Source organism: Rosa chinensis, chromosome 5 (genome assembly GCF_002994745.2).
Source record: "Rosa chinensis cultivar Old Blush chromosome 5, RchiOBHm-V2, whole genome shotgun sequence".
NCBI lineage: Eukaryota > Viridiplantae > Streptophyta > Magnoliopsida > Rosales > Rosaceae > Rosa > Rosa chinensis.
Window position 1 is genome coordinate 6,763,579 of NC_037092.1, and position 20,186 is coordinate 6,783,764.

Sequence of the window (20,186 nt, forward strand, 5' to 3'; positions counted from 1 at the left end):
TCCCCTAGTTATTATCTTCAACATTATTCAATCACATTATACTGAACAAGAATCCAGAGAAGCTCCCTGTTGTCTTCTTCTATCCATAGTTATACAGAACCAGAAACCAAAGAAGAATCAAACTTTGCAACAAGAAGAAGCTATGAGTTGCTGTTGCGGTGAGGATTGCCGGCCTTTGGGGTTTCTACTTGGCCTGCCCTTTGCTTTCGTCTCACTCCTCCTCTCCGTTATTGGCGTGTTCATCTGGATTGTCGGGTTAGTTTCACTTTCTGTGTTCCTTTTTTAGAACTCGAATGGCTTTACATCATTGTAAGAATTTCGACATGATTTGATTATTACAATGCTAAGCAATTTTTTGTGTGATGCAGGTTGGCGTTGACTTGCATATGCCCGTGCTGCTTGTGTGCGACGATCATAGTTGAGCTTGCTTTGTCGTTGATCAAGGCTCCATTTTCGATCATGAAGTGGTTCACATCCAAGATTCCTTGTTAGACTAGCGTTTTCTGATAATCTCATATTCATTGCTTGCGGTCCTTTTGTTGCAAAATTTATTCAGTGAATTCGTTGGTGTGTGTAATTTATGAAATTTATGTTCCACTTGGTTCTTCAAGGAGCTTAACCAAGAGGACTGACGATTCTATTCTCTAATAGAAACTTTTCTTGTGCATTACAACGTGTATTATGTTCTCTTTCCAGTATGATCAGATTTTGCCATTTTATTTTTATGATCTGGTTAGTCAATGAGGCCCAAGGATAAAATAAACAAAAACAAAATACCGTCAGGGGGTGTTGCGAGAATCGAACTCGCGACCTCTCGCACCCGAAGCGAGAATCATACCACTAGACCAAACACCCGCATTGTTTGAACACTTGGATTAAAACTAAAAATAGATTTAAAAAATGATTATTACATGTGAGACAATGACCCATGAATAGAGAATGGATGGATTGAATCCAGCTAGCCCTCAATTGGGTGATTAGGTGTCGAAACTCACATTTTGAAAAGCAAATATGGCTGAGATTCTAAGAACATGAGATACCCTTTGGTTTAGGGTGGGGACCTTGCCCTCAAGGCTCAAGCCTACCAAGATAGACAAAGGTAACATATGGGCTGAAATCAACCATAGCATTTAAGGCTACTGTCTGGTACGAGGCCCACTATTGAATGACAAAATGTCTAAACGCGTCTTAGCAACATGTAGACGTAACAAACATGATTAAGAGGAACGTTCTCAACTTTCTCCTTTGCTCTTCTCCACTCGTATCTAAATAACCACCATACATATACATCCAACAAAGTTTAGAAAAAAAAAAAATTGCTAGCATTCAAAGTAAAAACTGAAAAGTGAAAACCAACAATTAACTTGGGCTTAATAGTTTGCGGTTTGACTCTATAACCTTAAAAAACCGCATAGCATCCCTCGTGCCCAATGGACTCACCCGGAAAAAAAGCGGGCCTGGAAATTGGACCCGGCCCGTTCGAATCCACAATCAAGGCCCAACCAAGCTTTGGCCAGAAAGGAAAAGAAAGACTTTTGGTCAAGTTTGTCCAGCAAGTCATCAAACCAAAACAGAGTCGTTACAATTCAAAGGCGCAAACCAGCAATCACCTCTGGTTTTAGTCTACGCTGTTATACATATAGGAATATATTCAACTTTCCCTTGTTTTGGCTTGAACCTTCCATTTTCCCCTTTTCTGTATTCCCCAACTCTCCAATAAAATCCAACCTAATTACCAGCTCAATACTATTATATAATCAATCCCACAGCCTAAAACCACTTTCCTCCTCCCAATGTCCAACCAGATTTTTCATACATTTCTTACCTTCTTCCTCTAGAAAAGTCACTACCTTTATCACTCCTTGAACACCTAAACAATACTAAAACCCACCCATAGTTTCCTAAAGCCACACTAACCCAGAGCTTTGATCACTCTCTATATATACCTAACCACCTTCAAAACCTCCCTAAAAACCCAGAAACCATAAATCAGCAACACTCATTTCTTTGGTTAACACTTTTATACATGGAACCTTCTACACTCATCGGTGCAACGCCTCGGCCCACCTCGGCTCTACTTCCGGTGGTCCCCGCCGCCGCCTGCAGCGGCACGCTGGGCCGCCACCTGGCTCGGCGGCTGGTCGAGATTGGCGTTCATGACGTGTTCTCAGTCCCCGGCGACTTCAACTTGACCCTCTTGGACCACCTGATCGCCGAGCCGGAGCTCAACCTCATCGGCTGCTGCAACGAGCTCAACGCCGGCTACGCCGCCGACGGCTACGCGCGCGCCAGGGGCGTCGGCGCGTGTGTCGTAACTTTCACGGTGGGTGGGCTCAGCGTCTTGAACGCCATCGCCGGTGCTTACAGTGAGAACTTGCCGGTGATTTGTATCGTCGGTGGGCCCAACTCCAATGATTACGGGACCAATCGGATCCTCCACCACACGATCGGGTTACCCGATTTCACTCAGGAGCTCCGGTGCTTCCAAACTGTTACTTGTCACCAGGTAAAAGCTTCACAGCTAAGACAGTAGAGTGTTCTAGTCTCAAGGTCTTAAACCTCTATAATATTCTCGAATTTTTTTTTTTTTTTTTTTTAGTATCATTGTTAAATATAACATGTTTTGAATATTTTATTTTAGTATATTTCCTCGATATTTTGGTCACCTGTTACTATGTTATGCTCAAAGATGTTGGATTTAATGTTGCTGAAGACATTTTCGTGCATTGTGTGACAGGCAGTGGTGAGTCATTTGGAAGATGCGCATGAGCTTATAGACACGGCAATTTCGACAGCATTGAAGGAGAGCAAGCCGGTTTACATTAGCATAAGTTGTAATTTGCCTGCAATTCCTCACCCCACATTTGGTAGAGACCCTGTTCCCTTCTTTATTGCACCGAAAGTAAGCAATCAAATAGGGTTGGAGGCAGCTGTTGAAGCAACTGCTGCATTCCTGAACAAGGCAGTGAAGCCTGTGCTTGTGGGTGGGCCCAAGCTAAGAGTGGCAAAGGCCCAGAAGGCCTTTGTGGAGCTTGCAGATGCTAGTGGGTACCCGATGGCGGTTATGCCCTCCGGTAAGGGTTTGGTGCCGGAGCACCACCCACATTTCATTGGGACTTATTGGGGTGCTGTGAGTACTAGTTTCTGTGGAGAGATTGTGGAGTCTGCAGATGCTTATGTTTTTGTTGGCCCAATTTTTAATGATTATAGCTCTGTTGGGTACTCCTTGCTGATCAAGAAGGAGAAGGCAATCATTGTGGAGCCTAATCGCGTGACAATTGGGAATGGTCCATCATTTGGCTGGGTTTTCATGGGTGATTTCTTGACTGCATTGGCCAAGAAGCTGAAGAAAAACAGTACCGGTATGGAGAATTACTGCAGAATTTTTGTTCCCCCTGGAATCCCTCTGAAAGCTCAGAAAGATGAACCTCTTAGAGTAAATGTTCTGTTTAAGCACATTCAGGTTAGTAAAAGAGCAGCAGTATTATTTCTTCTGTTATCCATGTTCTGTTTGTGGTTATTGTATTGAGACTATGGATGTTTTTTTTTTTTTGTTAATTAAACTTGTTTACAGGAGATTGTCACCCCAAACACTGCCATAATTTCCGAAACTGGTGACTCATGGTTCAATTGTCAGAAGCTCCGCCTCCCTGAGAATTGTGGGTAAGTTGTGGTTTTCCCGGAGACAATTCCTTTATATAGTATTGAGTACAGCTGTTTGTAATTGTGTACATCAAGAAGTAGGAGCCAACCATTGTATCAATTTTATTCAGGTATGAATTCCAGATGCAATATGGATCTATTGGATGGTCAGTCGGTGCTACTCTCGGTTATGCTCAGGGTGCCAAAGATAAACGTGTAATTGCTTGCATTGGTGATGGGAGTTTCCAGGTTAGTTATATCAGATCAGTATAGCAACATAAAACTGCAATGCTACTTTAGAAGAAATGAGGATAGTAACTCCATGGTTCAGATCTGCTGCTGGGACTACTTATAATTATGTTCACAATTATAGCTCCTTTATGATTCAGTATACCATTTTGAATTGGGAATGGTATGTGGTAAAGTTAAACACACTTTAATGAGAGTGGAACTTGTCTTAAAATAGGTCATGTTCTTGAGATTCTAGATGCATTGCATATGGTTGGTAAATAGGATTTCCCTTTCCTTTCAGGTGACTGCCCAGGACATTTCAACAATGATCCGATGTGGACAAAATACCATCATATTTCTTATCAACAATGGAGGCTATACAATTGAAGTAGAGATTCATGATGGCCCATACAATGTCATTAAGAACTGGGATTATACTGGTCTTGTTGATGCAATCCACAATGGTGAAGGCAAATGCTGGACTACCAAGGTTAGCATATTAGAAACAACTTTCTTATCCTTATATTTAGTTGAAAATGGGGAGTAGTGATTGCTCAATTTATTTTATTAGCTGCCGAGGCTTGTCAAAGTTCTCTTTTCTAGAATTGACAGATGATGTTTGTATAAATTCAGGTACGTACAGAGGAGGACTTAACTGAAGCAATTGCAAAAGCAACAGGGGAGCACAAGGATAGTTTATGCTTCATCGAAGTTTTTGTGCACAAAGATGACACTAGCAAAGAGCTTCTGGAATGGGGATCCCGAGTTTCAGCTGCTAACAGCCGACCTCCAAATCCTCAGTAGTGGATCGGAGCTGAAAGAATCACAGTTGGAAGATCCGAATTTTGAAGCTGAGAAGATGTAATGTACAACAAACTAGTAAATAGAAATAAGAGAAATGCAGACAGGGTAGCAGGGTTGGCATCTTGTTAATAAATTCCAATCTCCTCTGTTGTGACAGTGATTTTTTCTTGCTGTATATTTATAACCCTTCAAACGCTACCTGTCTTACTTTTCATGTAAAGCAAGTAATATCTGGGAGAAGATATAGCTCTTTTACAGGTTTGTTCAAATGTATTCTGCAAGAGCTAAATTTTCCATATAATGGTTGCCTCTGTTGGACTGTTTCTTCCTCTAATGCTCTTTAAATAGGAGAAGTCTGGAATGAACCAAAAACTTTGTAGACCAACGAACGCCGTCTGCTTTTCTGTTAGACTGCCTCACATACGACAAGTTAGATGAAACTGTAAATTAGGAAGTGACCACATGGGCTTTTAGGGGAGAACGACATAGGCAGCTGCCTCGAGGAGAGAAGTTTGCAAGACTAAATAGTAGTCTCCATCAATATTCCTGTCTACGAAACATCAGAATTTGCTTTGAAGAAAACTGAAAAGTGCAAACTCTATTTCATATTTTGAGGGTCGATCTGATCTAACTCCCTAAGTTGATGCAGAAGTAATTTGCAGCCGGAAAGAAAGGCATAGTTAATTGGAAACCGAGTTTCAGATCTAGCAAAATAGGACGAATTCTGGCAAATCCTTTGTAGTAGTTGGTGGCGGAAAGAAAAGACTCTGGTATCATCCCCAATTTGAGGTAAAGTCTCATGTCCGATTTGTATAGGAAGCTGGGACCGGAGATATTTTCCCTCCCCAAGTTACCAGAAAAACCTCCTCCTTTAACATCACGGAAGAGAATTTACACTTGACATCTAAATAACGGTCAATATAAAGTAATCTGATCCTGAGGCTCTCGACTAGCCACGTCAGTGGGGCACATTTGGTCTACAAAGTTTTTGGTTCATTCCAGCCTACTCCCTTTAAATATAGCACTGTATCCTTGCTGCAACAAATAAGGGACGTTCTAGTTGGACCTCCAAATTTGATATTTGGACCTCGCCTACTTATTAAACCTTCAATTCACTTTTTTGAATACTTAAATAACTAAGTAGACCTCCTTCATTTTACTAAAACACCCTTAAACAATTAAATATGTATCTTCAACAATTTGTTGTTTTTTTTTTCCTTATCTCTATCAATTCAATCATGAAGAATTGTGTGAGTAAGCTGCCTATATTTTTGGTGTACTTTCAGTAACGAAACAAGAAAGTGATTCTTGGAGGATCCGAACAAGTAGACGATTACAAATATTTTTCTATTAATCCATATCATAGTTTTTTGTTTGTTTGTTTTGCAATATGGACGGTTCTAGAAAAGACTTTGGTTCTCAGAAAAATAATATATATACATCGATTAAATCTCATTAAAAGCTTGGATCTTAATTAGTAATAACTACACCAAGATATTCAATAAATTTAGTTTAAGGAAATTTCAAATTCATATTGTTTTTAATTTACTTTTGTATTAAATGATAGGGTCATGTATAGAAATTAATTATCTTTACTTAATTGTTTTAGGTAAATTATAAAGTTATATAGGTAATATAAGGAATTTCAGGAAAAAATTGAATGTTATATTAATAGGGGAGGTAAGAATAGTATTTTTTTTTTCTCTTTGTCTTTATTTGTCTTTTCATATAAGTTGATAAAATCTATTGATAATTAAAAAAAAATGGAGGTCTAAATATCAAGTTCGGAAGTTCAACTAGAACCACCCAACAAATAATATGTAATTTTTTTTTTAAATTCATACTGATGGATGCTTTTGTCTCTGTTTTTATCATACATTTTTAATTAACGTGAGGCACGCACTATTTCATTAATCATTTCTGCAAAAATATCTTAATGTAGGCCCTTTCACTTTATAACTCTGCATTCTTTCCATTTGAGATCTGAGAGTCAATGGGTTCATCTTCTTCACCGTATTTGATCAACTTCCTCCTCATATTACCATTAATCATCATCCCAAAAGCTCTTGGGTGCTACAGTGCAATCTTCAGCTTTGGTGATTCGATTACTGATACTGGCAACTTATATATCAGCTCCAAGAACAGTTCTTTCCACTTCTTCTTCCCTCCATATGGGGAGACCTACTTTCATCGCCCCACCGGACGATGCTCCGATGGTCGCTTGATCATAGACTTCATTGGTAAGCTTCCAACCCCTACTTGACTTTTATGCTCCATTAACAAAACATTCAATAATTTCAGTACATTTTCTGCAGCTGAGTATCTGGGACTTCCACATGTTAGACCTTATCTTGAACTCAAAAGCAATGCAAGTGCTCAAAACTTCAAAGGGGCAGTGAATTTTGCGATGGTAGGAGCCACGGCGCTTGATGCGGCATTTCTAGCAGCAATGGGAGATCATAATGATTATACAAACAGCTCTCTAGGAACTCAACTGGATTGGTTTAAAGAAATGCTGCCTTCTTTATGCAATACATCTTCAAGTAAGTTCCATTCTATTGTTCTGTTTGGAGTACTAATTTCCTGTTTGCTTGCATATTCCAAATAGGAAAGTGGTTGGCTCAAAGTACTTTCAAGTCTTTCATAAATAAAGATCACATATAGTAATCATTAAAGTTGACTAAGGGCTGAAGTGGGTGCTTACCAGTTCCCACCACAGTCCATCACAATTATTTGTAACGCTAGACATAGATGATAATGTAATAAACATTTGACATATATGGTAAACTATAATGTAATTTATAAAGTTGACTCAGTTACTTAGTACTCGTCTCTCTTATTTACAGATTGCAAGAAACTTCTCTCCAGTTCCCTAGTTCTTGTGGGAGAGATTGGAGGCAACGATTACAACGATGCATTGTTGGCAGGGAAAAGTATAGAACAGGTTCAGACATATGTACCATTAGTAATAGAAGAAATCTCTACAACAATCAAAGTAAGAATATAAAAAGTTAGGATCATAGTTGCTACAAGTCTACGAAATTCTCTAATTTCGGGTCTGCATTGCGTTGCAGGAGTTAATTGAGCTTGGGGCAATGACACTCATGGTACCTGGCAACTTTCCAATCGGTTGCCTTCCCATTTATCTTACAAAATTTCGGACTTCAGATGAAAAGCAGTACGACTCCTCGACAGGTTGTCTGAATTGGTTAAACAAGTTTGCTGAATATCACAATGACCAGCTTCAAATAGAACTAAGTCAGGTTCAAAGGCTTCACCCCAATGTCAACATCATTTATGTAGATTATTACAATGCTGTGATGCATTTCTATCATTCTCCAGACCAATTCGGTACTTCAAATCTCTGATCTCTAAAGTTGATTTTCTAATATGGGACTACGTACTCTCAACATTAATCGCGTAATGTTGTTGAACTTATCATGTCATTGCAGGATTTATTGGGGGAACAGTCGAAGCATGCTGTGGAGGGGGAGGACCATACAATTACAACTCATCGGCACAATGTGGCTCTCTGGAGGCAAGTGCTTGTGAAAACCCTTCACAGTTTATCAACTGGGATGGTATACACTTTACTGAAGCAGCATATAGGTGGATAGCCAAAGGTTTATTGAGAGGCAAATTAATACAGCATTCCCAGTATTAGTAGTTTAGTACCTTATGTATTTCAGAAGAGTGATGACCTGTGATATTCCAACTACTACCCAAAAGTCTCCCCACATCTGTCTTTTGGTTCCTTCCAATGAGCATATGTGCCAGAATATATATAATTTTTTGTTTTTTTGGGTAAACATGACAGAAAAAGTTATGGTCAAGCATCACTATCATTAAACTTCGCTGAAATTAAACTTGGATTCGTTGAAGGGTAGCTGTCCTACCTGGATTAAGGAAACTTGTAGGCTAGCTCACTAGGACCACCACTCCACCGGGCTAAACCCCTCCTAATTGTGTCTAAATTTCTTAATATAATAATTTTTTTGTAAACCTGGTGATTAGAAATTCAATTGGTATCTTAATTGTAATGCATCCAGATTATTCAAAAGGGAGAGATTTCCGTGCTCTCATTTTTAACAGTTTCTATACTCTCTTAGGGATTGTGATTTTCACAATCCATTTTTTCTTTTTACCCCACCTCTCTCTCAAACACATGACCTCCCAAATGGGAAGTCATTTTCTTACCACCTTACCAAACGACGGTGAAAATCACAACCCATCTGAATTGCCGCCTTCTTAATTTCTTGTAAACCCATTCTCCTAATGATATGAAGTGTGAACTTTCTAAGGTAAGAAATCTTCCAAATGGAAACTTATTGACTCATTGTCTTACCACAACGTACCTTGAAAATCACAACCCATCTGAATTGCAGCCTTCTTAATTTCTTGTATACCCATTCTCCTAATGATTTCAAGTGTGAACTTCCCAAGGTAAGTAATCTCTTGAAAATTCATCATTGATTTGGTGCTTAAATGCAACTTACGCGCAATAAGGGCACTGTCATCAAAGAATTGAGAAATATTTGAACCCGAAATTATAGTATCACGGGGATTGAAAAGCTAACTTCAATCCTTGGTTATGCCGATTACTAAGTCACCAACAATTGACAAATAAACCTAGAAAAAATAGCACCAAACTATTTACATGCCCGGCTCGGAGCAACCAAGCCTAAAATTGGTCAAGAGAACCACAAATAAATGCGGAAACTCACAACCAAATAGTATGGACAATGAAAGTGGTTTGCGAAATTTGATTTTTTTAATAATTGACAATTGAAAATTAAAATTAAAAATAAAGATAATAGAAACTAATCAAGAAATGGAATTTAGGTTACTAGAGTATCCTCCTAACCAAATTTAATACACAAATATATTCCAACAATGGTCATTCAATTCATAGCGGCATCAAGAACCGTACCCAAGGCTTTTCAAGGCTCATGGGTCAATTGATTCCTTAAAAGATATTCCTACTCCGGATCAAGGGTCGTAGAAACTCAATTGAGACAATCTAGAGCCTTGTTAGGGCCTCTAGTTGCACCAAAAGGCGAAGAGTCCTAGAATCAAGGTTCCTAAGCTAGCCAATACGGCAATCAAATTTGGTATTGTAACTAACCATGTTATAAACAAGTGTCCTAGTCATAAATTAGAGAAGTGATTAGGTCCTCTAATTTGTTATAGACATGCTCATCTACACAATCAAGAGTTAATCAAGCTCCTAAGCATGCATCTAAGCCAAATATTATAAGAATAGAACATATTCCAAGCATGAAATTGAAAACCATTAAATTAAAACATATTTATTACATTAAATCCATGCTAGGACTCAAACCCTAGCTTCCTAAATAGACTACTCACAACCCATCCACAAATCAACAACAATATACATCAATTAAGGAGGTAAAGGTGAAGAGGAGTGAAAAGTAACAAGAACAAGTCACCAATTGCTAAAGAGCAATTATGACAAGCCTTGATTTATGACTTCTCATTTTACCCAATCTCAAATCTTGATGCCCCTTGAAATCCCTTGAGAAATTGATGAGGATTTGATGGAATTTTGGTGAGGTGGTGTGGTTCTTGGTGGGGAGGTTCTTAATGAGGAGGTTCTTGGTGAGGAGGAAAATGGTGTGGAGGGGTGGTTTTGGGTGTGTTGCCGAGAAGAAGAGATAGAATGTGGATAATGGGTTGAATGATGTGTGCGGCGCTGCTTAGGTTGAGTAAATATAGAAATGGGTGCTTGGCTGCCTTTTTGGTTGAGAGAGAATAGAGTCAGTTAGAGCAAGTCCACCGGTGTAGTTTTGACCAGGCACCAGTAAGGATTGATGAGGTGGTCACCAAAACTTGCTTCCACGGGCCTTCTTTGACTAGCAAAAGTTTAGATTTTCTTGACCCAGTCCAAGAAAAAGGGCAATGGGTTGACAAAATTCTTGCCCAGTCGAAGAAGCTGCCAGCTCAGCCCAAGAAGCAACGTGGGTGACGTCAGCTGAAGGGATGCAGCGGCTGGATGGTGCAGACGCGCGTGAGAAGCCGGAGTCTGCAGTGTCGAGGAATTGAGAAGGAGCCGAAGTCACCCAAAAGTGAAAATCATCAGAACCCAATCGAATTCGAAAAGAAATCACATAGGCATGTAGAACATGACGAGAAGATGAAGTTTCATACCATATATATGCAAATCGGTGGCCAGAGTCTGCAGAAACTCGCCGGAAAAGTTCCAAGTTTCTTACCATCGATTCTCCTCACTCGTCCCATGCATGGACGATCAAAGATCACGGGCGTAACGGTGACGACGAGACGAAGAAGATAGTGCTCGTGGGCCGGCAGGAGGAGGCCTGACAGTGGAACGTCGGTCTGGTTAGGGAATCGGGTCGTTGGCTCTCGGCTTTGAGTTGGGAGACCTCGAAGCCTCTGTACGTGATCTTGATCCTTGATCTGATCAAGGGCATTTATCACCCTGAGTTCACTCTATTTCAATGGCTAGGATGAAGCGGTGGTAAAATGGAAGGCCATGATCGCACAACAGAGATTTTCTTTTTATTTAAATGCATTTTCATAATTTCCAAACTTCGAAAATTCATTATAAACACTTCGGGTGTCCGAAAAATTTCATAAAAATTCTCACGAACTCTTCGTGTCATGTACTTTATTATCAGACTCTTAGATTGAGGATTTCACTTTATGAAAATTTCTGAAAATTTCCTCGAGCATCCTGACATTTATCGAGATTGTTGAATAATTTCGTGTGCGACCTCCATTAAGCTCGATACATTTTTCCGGGGCTCACAATAAATACTTACCAATTATTTTACATCTCACACCCAAAAAATTATACTTCATACTTTCATAGTTACACCTTCCTCCTCATATTATAAAAATAGTAATCACAATTCTGACATTAATTATCCATAAATCTCCATTATTACCATCTATTTACATCAAATCTATTTCAATTTTCCAAGTAAAAAACAAAAATCAATGAACAGTAAATCTGACTAGTCAAAAAATATAACGGGTGGAAACCTATGTCCAGTGGTAGTGAACTGTTTCTTGACTGGTAGACCCCTTGACTTTTCGACCTTGACATTTTTTGACTACGGGTGGACTTGCTCCAGTTAAGTAAGTCGTCATGGTGAGAGAAGAATGCAAAGGAATAGATGAGGTGATTGTGAGGTGGCACAATCTGATTAGGTTAAGAAAGAAAGAAGGAAAATGGTGGCTGATGGGTGAATCACCGTGAATGCACGTGCAGCTCCATTCTTTCTTCTTTCATTTTCCTTTATTTTTTATTTTTTTTTATGTCTTTTCTATTTCTTCTTTCTTCTTGTTTTCTTTTTCCATCTTTTCTCCCTCATCTTTTCCTACGACTACAATATATTTTACCGCACACCATCAAGTGAGTAGTCGGGTTCCACTCTCGCTGACATTGACCAAGGTTGACCAGAGCCACTACTACTTTGTCCTTTTGTCGAAAATTTTGAATTGCTCCATTTTGGGGTCATTTTCTCTCTATTTCTGCAACTCCGCTTATTTCCTACACAATAAATAAAAATGGATTAATTATATAATAATTGACTTGAGAACTAATTTATTTATATTGTTTTAGATACAATTATACGCATAAAAATGCATGTAATCAATCATCCTAATGATCTGAAACTCTTGAAGTAAATCAATACAGCCACTATAAATAGTAATAATGAAGGTGTCCCACATCTATAATATTTTAGGGAGAGGATCCTCTCCTGAGCAAATTAAACAGCTGAGCTACCTGAGCTTTTCATAATAAGCTGCCACGTGTCCAAAAACACATCTAACGGTTCTAATCTTTTGTTGCACTTATTTCATTTTTTGCAGCTTAATCCAACGATCAAAACATTCTCATTCTCTCTCAGCCTATTCAATCTCTCTCTCTCTCCCCTTCTTCTTCTTCAACTTCGTATTCCATTATGCGGTTCAATCAACTGCAGTCCTCCACCTCTACTATCTCCACTGAACCTCTCTCTTTCTTCATGATCATTTTGATTTTTTTTTCCTTCCTTGCTCTCTTCACTTTCATACAAAGCCAAAAAAATAACAATCCAAAATTGAAATCCTTGGCATTCAACATCAGCAAAATCAAATCTAAATGAAAACCGAATCTCAGGTTTTACCCTTGGCATTCTCTCTTCGCTTACTACCCAAGTACCCAGACCAAAAATTGAATCTTTTGAAGTTCATCCTTCGATACCTGGGTTATCTGGGTTCTCTACTTTGTTTTTGGTTTGATTCTCCAAGCGACTGTGAATGAGAATTCACTACAACAAAAAACCTCATTTGTGAGGAACTTATTTCTCGCTAAAAACCGATGTTTCATCGCTGTAGTATTTCAACGAGGAAATTTTTTTCGTCTTCAATTCGTCGGAGAAAGCTCTTCAAGAAAGGCTTTAACGACAAAAAAACTATATTCTCGCCAAACCTTTTTCTCGAGAAAATTAATTTTTCTTGCTGTTAGTCTTTGGTGACAATATTTTTCCTCGCCCAAACTCATACTTTAACCTCTTTAAAAAATTTCGGGGATCAGAAAATAGTCGTTAAATATATTTTATGACAAACTTGTTTTCGTCGCTAAATTATGTATTTCGTCACTAATGATAATTAATAAATAAATAATTATATATAATAAAAAAATCTGAACTACTTTTTTTTCGACGAAAATATTTTCGTCATTATAAATAGCTTTGGCGAGAAAGTTCTTCCTCGCTTTAAACCATTTTCATCGACGAAATTTTGTTTCATTTTAATATATATCCTTTTACCGAGAAAAAGTTATCTCACCAAAAATAATCAACGAGAAATGTTTTTTCCGTCAATATAGATACTAAAGTCTATAGTGAGAAAATTCACTTTTGTCATTATTAAATTTTAGTCTATAGCGAGGAAATATTTTTTTTTTGTTACAATTGTCTGCTTATTACAATATGACCTGTGAGCAGTACATATTATTTCATTCTACAAAGAGGATTCTTATTCAAAACTATTCAAACAATCAACAAAATAATAAAGGAAATAAAAGAACATAGCAAGGATTTTGGAACAGAAGAAACTTATATTGCAGCAAACATGGTTTACATATGGTTTATAGTACAAAACTCGCTTGGTAGTTCATTATTCTCAGACTTAAAGAAAAAGATCCAAACCTATATTTCAAAGGCAAAAGCATATACTAGCAGCTTTAGCTCTCATTCAAGAAAGGTTAACAAGACAAGCCTCTCACTTCCTCATGATCACAGTCCACAAGTTGCTGCTCACTGAGACTCAGAAGCTCTCATGTTGTCAAATAATGAGCTCCTTCCAATGCAAGCTCCTCTTATCTACAAGACTACAAACAATAAATCATCCTCGTATGTGATTCTTGTTCCTAATCAAAGCTCAAGTATGGTGCAGTTACTAAAACAACATTAGTAGTTTCATATAATACTTGCATGAGACACATAGTGGTGCAGAAATACTTCTAAAAGGCTATCAGGCAGAGAATCTGAGAATTACCTTAATCATTGTCTAAGGCCACAACTTAACCAATCCCTTCTACTTCACCATCATACCCAATAGCTTTTAAGCTAGAAGCTGACAAGACCTGTGAACCCAAATGACAAATAATATAAATGAGGATTTTCGTCTTCTGTCAACATTACATACGATTACATCAAAAACAAGGAGTAATCAACCAACCTTTCCAAAGGCTACTCCACACACTACTATGTCCCCCTTTCTAACAGCTCCATTTTGCACGATAAGTGTAACTAAAGGTTCTCTAGATTTATCAAGACCAGCCTCAATGACTGCCTTTTGCACTTCTATCAGGATTGGCCTTTAATTGTTGCAACTAACAGAACTATACAAAAGGTTAGATCCATGGAGGAGGTAACCAAAATGCAAGGAAGCAGTATGAATTGGTGGAGCCTCTTCCTGAAGATAAGAATTAGTAAGGAACCTGCATGATTAAAAAAGGGGGCTGATTAGTATATATAATCTTTAATACAGGAAGGCGCTCTATAAAATAATAGGGCCAACCCATATAGTAATCTGAGACCCCAACATTGTCCTTACATCTGGAATATATCTTATTCCCGAGACATACAATTTGATAACACAATATCTATCTATATATAGGGAGTTGTTATTAACACAACCATAATGTCAATCTCCACTCTTTTTGAAATTTTATGTCACTGCAAGTAAATAATCACATATTATGTTTTCTGGATTTACACTTGCATCAAACCACATGAGATCATCAGCATATGTTGCTTCACCTATAACTAGCATATTGTTGTCTGTAGTTAAGTCTAGCTGTATACTCACTATCTCCCTATATAACCTTATAAGGAAGCGATTCACCACACTACCTTGATCTCATGTCTCATCAATAGACAAAACCAACACACATGCTTTCCTACTTCAGGGACCTTTATATATTGAAAGAAAAGAAAAGAAAAGAAACAAAAAGGCACACAGAACTGAGTTTCCCTAAAAATTATTTTTCATGCCGCTTTTTCGTGAAGCAAACACAGCCCTGATAATAAGTTGCTGCAGTATTTCAAGAATCAAAAACCACAGTATCATAATAGTTTCAGCCAGAACTGGTACTTACCTACAAAACGTAGCTAGAAGCATCCCAATGAACAAAAAATGGAAAAGCAAAACTGAAATAACTACACAAATGGCATGTGCAGCACTATGATCATATCTAAAATAAGCAAATAAGATAATTCAACAAAAGATTCCTCGAAAAAAATCTTGAACAGTCTAACTAGGCTAGAACTTTTGAGCCAAGACATTATAAAATTTGGATGCCACTATTATATCCAAATGCAACTTTTTTACTTGTAAAGCGTTGGTATCAATTAGTATTGACAACTTTAAATATCTGAACTCCGGTGACAAGTTAAATGCTCTAAAGGATCTTTATCACCTAGAAGATGACAAACCATAGGCTTCGTATTGGATATTTTGAATCAATTTTGAAAATAATTATAAACCAACATAACTGTTACCATTTTCATTTCCTTATCCTATCTAGCCAGTAGGTACAGAAACAGTGAACTTACTCAGCACAATAATCCAGGGTTGCAACTGCAAGTACAAGACTGCAGATTACAACAAAAGCAGGATCATCACGTGCCCATTGATTCTTAGTTTCTCAGAAGAAAAGAAAGTAAACATTTTTCTTGCATCCGATTAGTAGCAACCTGGACTATTGGGACATCACCACCGTAATCCTCCAACATTAGACCAATTGAAGAAAGATCTTGCATGACTCGTTCTGGATTATCTCCATCCTTGTCTATCAGTTCCTTGAATTGACTGCTCTCAACAGCTCCTGGTCTTGGACTCGCACCCACTGGAACAACATCAAAATAGAACCATCATCAATTAACAATTCAATTCCAATTGGGGGAAAATAAAACATATGAAACAAAACTCGTCAGATCTTGAATAATCTAATATTCAAAGTAATCCATTTGTGGGTTAATTTCTACGGAGTCTTCGTCAAAGCAAAACCCTAATTTACCCAGAAGAAATTGACGAGAAGAAGGTGAATTATAGAATTTACCTTGTCCCAAGACCCTAAAGTATGAAATTCACAGCAAGCAGAGTATAGAATTCAAGCCCTAATTTGATTGCACAACCTAATTTCTAAAGGGTCCAAAGCACTTTTGAAGAAGTGGGAATCGAAGGATACCCATCAGAGCCCGGGGCCTCCACCTAGTTGGAACCTCTCGTTCAATTACCGCTTGGATCTCACCAAAATTACAGGCAGGTTGACCTTCCGGCAGTGCAGAGCCTCTATTCACAATAGGAAGTAGGCAGATCATCTTTTCGATTAGGGGGTCCAATTCCCAGAGCTTCCAAAGACGAAGGCGAGAGAGAGAGAGAGAGAGAGAGAGAGAGAGAGAGAGAGAGAGAGAGAGAGAGAGAGAGAGAGAGAGAGAGAGAGAGAGAGAGAGAGAGAGAGAGAGAGAGAGAGAGAGAGAGAGAGAGAGAGAGAGAGAGAGAGAATTGGGGTTTTTTGGTAGTGTCTCTCTTTTTATTTGATTTTTCATTTTGGCAAACAAGCGCGTTTCTGTTTTTATTGCCGCTTAGAATTTTTAAATGTTTTGCTTTTAATTTTGTTTGTGTTTTGAAAGCCCGCTTTACTTCAGGGTTAGTGGTTTAGGGTATAGGGTTTAGGGGTTCATGGCTTAAGTCATGATAATGGCTAACTAAATGATTTTCAATTTGAAAAAGGTCTTGTATTATACAATGGAGACCCAAATCTTGACCATGTCAAAATAAATTAATTTGCAACTTTACATGGTGTCAATAATCTAGTGTTTGGTGCGAGATCTTCTATAAAATTTTATTTCGATGATCTAAATAGTTCCTTAGGACATCACTCTTAGATTATTTTTGTAAAACTTTAAGCTAAATTGAGTATCATTTAGTTATTAATTATCATGATGATCATATTGAACATAGTGTGATCGTCTACTTTTCTTCTAAGTTCTACATCTTAAAAGAGTGTTATAAAACTAGAGCATTTCAATTGGAATTACAAAGTAAGTCACATGTACTATATGCATAAAGAAGAGTCCCTTAGTGGAAACGTCAAGTATGCAAAGTGAGCAGAAGATCAGGGGGAAGGAATTGAGGAGTGAGAATAAGTTATTTAAATATATATATATATATATATATATGTATGTATATGTATATGGTCAAATTTTTTTGGCTAAGGATGTCCTTACCTTAGCCTTAGGAATGGATTTCCATTTTTTGCCCATTTTTCGATCACATATTCACATCTTAACCGTTCAGTTCTTAATTCCTAATGTATAGATCATCTCTACAAAATTTCAGCCAAATTGATAATCGTTAAGACATCTGAAACTGCAATTTACATGAATGAACCGAATCTGTCGAACCGGAACCGTTCGTGTATATTGTTGTAATTTGCAGTTTTGAATGCCTTAACGATCATCAATTTTGTTGAAATTTGGCAAAGATGATCTATACATTAGGATCTAAAAACTGAACGGTTAAGATGTGAATATATGATCAAAAAATTGCCAAAAACTGGAAATCCGTACCTAAACTTAGGTAAGGATGTCCTTAGCCAAGAAGGACTGTGTATATGGTGTGTGTGTGTATATATATATCACATATAGAATCTTGCTCTGCTAAAGAGGTTCTTAACTTAGCTTAAGAAACGGATTTCCATATTTTGACTACTTTTTTATCGCATATTCACATCTTAACAGTTTAGTTTTTAGGTATATATGAGTAGATCATCTCTACAAGTTTTCAGTCAAAATATGAAAATCCGTTCCTTAAGCTAAGTTAATACAATTTTCTACCAAACTAATAACGATGAAAACATTATTTCCTCATTAATTGCTTCTTTTGGTGAGGAAATGATTCCTCGTAGAAGGTAGACTTTTAGCGAGGAAACCATAGTTTTGTCACTAATGAATTTGGTGTGTTTTACTCAATTATCCGCCAAACTAATAACGAGGAAAGTGTTATTTCCTCGCTAATTGTTTCTTTTAACGAGGAAATGGTTTCTCATAGAACATAGACTTTTAGCGAGAAAACCATAGTTTTGTCGCCAATGAATTTGGCGGGCCTTACTCAATTATCCGCCAAACTAATAACGATGAAAGTGTTATTTCCTCGCTAATTGTTTCTTTTAATGAGGAAATGGTTTCTCGTAGAAAATAGATTTTCAGCGAGAAAACCATAGTTTTGTCACCATCAAATTTGGCGGGTCCTAAACAATTTGCTGCCAAACAAATAACGATGAAATCATTATTTCCTCGTTGAATATTGTTTTTGCGATGAAAAAATTTGTCACTGAAGTCTCATATTTCCTCGCTAATAACATGACGATTTGAGAGACCAAATTGTGGTCACCTATAGTGATGAACAAAAATATTCGTCGTAGAAAGTGATATATAGGGAGGAAAATATGTTTCTCGTAAAAAACCTAATAGCATTTAGTGAGGAACTTAATTATTCCTCGTGAAATGTGACATTTAGTGAGGAAAATAAATTCCTCGCGAAAAACTTCGTCACTAAAGAGACTTTTTGTTGTAGTGGAAGTTGAAGCCGGATGAAGACGAGAGAGAGGGGTGGATTGCAAAACAATAAATCTCAAGTTGTTTTAAATGCCAAAAAAGCCTACTAATCAATTACAAAGTATAAACGCAAAAAAATTGGTTTAGGCAATGGAATATTAGAGAGAAGAAACATAAATTGAAATCAACAATTGAACCCCAGCCCCAAATTGTCCCCATCAATTGAATCCCAACCCAACTCATCAATTGAATCTTAGTCCCAGAGTGAACATAAAAGATTGCTGGACCTTAAATTGACAGGAAATAAGAGGGTGAAGAGGAAGAAGCAAGAACTGTTTAGAGCGGGAGATGATAGCTTAGATGTGGCAAAATAGAGATTTAAAAGAGAGAGAGGTTTTGTCATGAGAAGATTTCATCTGATAAGGAGTGAAGAAGAACAGAAGAGAGAGAAAGGGAAGGAAAAGAAGAACGTGCAGTGAAGGAAGTGACCAAAGGAAAAGAGAAGAATCCTAGATCGTTAGATTTGATAAATCCACGTGTCGTCATCTGCTTCAAAGCTCAGGTAGCTCAGGTATTTAATTTGCTCAGGAGAGGATCCTCTCCCAATATTTTAACCACAAAGTCATGGTACCCACTACTAGCTAGTAATAGACGCTTTGTTTGGCACCCCATCTTTAGAGGCTAAAAGATGAAACTTTTTCCTTACAAATTATACATAGCTTATGCAAAAATTTATTAGCTATATTAAGATATAGAACTATTTTAAGTTCAAATTTTTTTGATAATAATATGTCTATCTACTCAATTTATATCAAATTTATGTAAGTCCAACCAAGAATCAAAATAGCCGCGATGCTCTCTCTTTCTCTAGAGAGAAAAAACCTAAGGCTGCAACCTGCCTTGATTGGAGGCGGCGGTACTGCAAATCTATTGACTCTCGGAAGAGAGGTTTTCCGACTACGCAGTGGCTTGGTTACTTGGGGCTGGACGGGTGGCGGCTCGCCTCTTTCTTCTCTTATACTTGGCGGCGACGGCAAATGGTTTCGTCAGTGCCCCATGATGGCGGTGTCAAGCGGCGTTGGGCTGTTCACCCTGGGCGAGGTCGTATGGGAACTGGTTGATGGCTGGGGTTGAGGAAATCTGGGTTCAGCTCCGACCGGGGACATTTTGGAGAAGGACGACGTCGGTGATTGTGGGGGCTTTTTCTGGTTTGATTTTGTTTTGATTGTCGGCGGTCATGGTGATGAGGTTGAGAGGCCAAGGGTCAAATGCGGCATCGGCGTCTTCCATATTGGGTTGTCTCTGACCGTGGGCGTCGGCGGTGGCAGTGGTAGCTTTTGCGCCGGTGCTGATGCTGATGCTGATGCTTGGGCATGCGGCGTCTCAGGTGCTAGGGCGTCAAGGCTGAGT

At 38.1% G+C, this 20,186-nt stretch overlaps 3 protein-coding genes and 1 non-coding gene across 5 annotated transcripts; 3 read left to right on the plus strand and 1 right to left on the minus strand.

Annotated features, from left to right (window-relative positions):
• Nucleotides 1–6: 6 nt before the first annotated feature.
• Nucleotides 7–670, plus strand: LOC112201458 (signaling peptide TAXIMIN 1). Its single transcript, XM_024342332.2, has 2 exons — nt 7–255; nt 369–670. Exons 1-2 carry the CDS (start codon nt 143–145, stop codon nt 490–492), a joined length of 237 nt encoding a protein of 78 aa, XP_024198100.1. The 5' UTR covers nt 7–142; the 3' UTR covers nt 493–670.
• A 113-nt stretch (nt 671–783) lies between these two features.
• On the minus strand, nt 784–855 carry TRNAP-CGG. Its single transcript has one exon. It is a non-coding gene; the product is annotated as a tRNA-Pro (tRNA).
• A 791-nt stretch (nt 856–1,646) lies between these two features.
• LOC112202804 (pyruvate decarboxylase 1) lies at nt 1,647–5,006 on the plus strand. Its single transcript, XM_024343813.2, has 6 exons — nt 1,647–2,506; nt 2,738–3,463; nt 3,575–3,663; nt 3,774–3,891; nt 4,175–4,363; nt 4,507–5,006. Exons 1-6 carry the CDS (start codon nt 2,027–2,029, stop codon nt 4,675–4,677), a joined length of 1,773 nt encoding a protein of 590 aa, XP_024199581.1. The 5' UTR covers nt 1,647–2,026; the 3' UTR covers nt 4,678–5,006.
• A 1,593-nt stretch (nt 5,007–6,599) lies between these two features.
• On the plus strand, nt 6,600–8,488 carry LOC112202805 (GDSL esterase/lipase At1g28580). 2 transcript variants are annotated; one of them, XM_024343815.2, is made up of 5 exons: nt 6,600–6,917; nt 6,993–7,220; nt 7,524–7,621; nt 7,752–8,028; nt 8,130–8,488. In XM_024343815.2, the coding sequence occupies exons 1-5, from the start codon at nt 6,671–6,673 to the stop codon at nt 8,339–8,341; spliced, it is 1,062 nt and encodes a 353-aa protein (XP_024199583.1). In that variant the 5' UTR covers nt 6,600–6,670; the 3' UTR covers nt 8,342–8,488. The 2 variants fall into 2 exon arrangements, with proteins under 2 accessions (XP_024199583.1, XP_024199582.1); XM_024343814.2 differs by having other exon boundaries at nt 6,602–6,917; nt 7,524–7,672.
• Nucleotides 8,489–20,186: the final 11,698 nt, after the last annotated feature.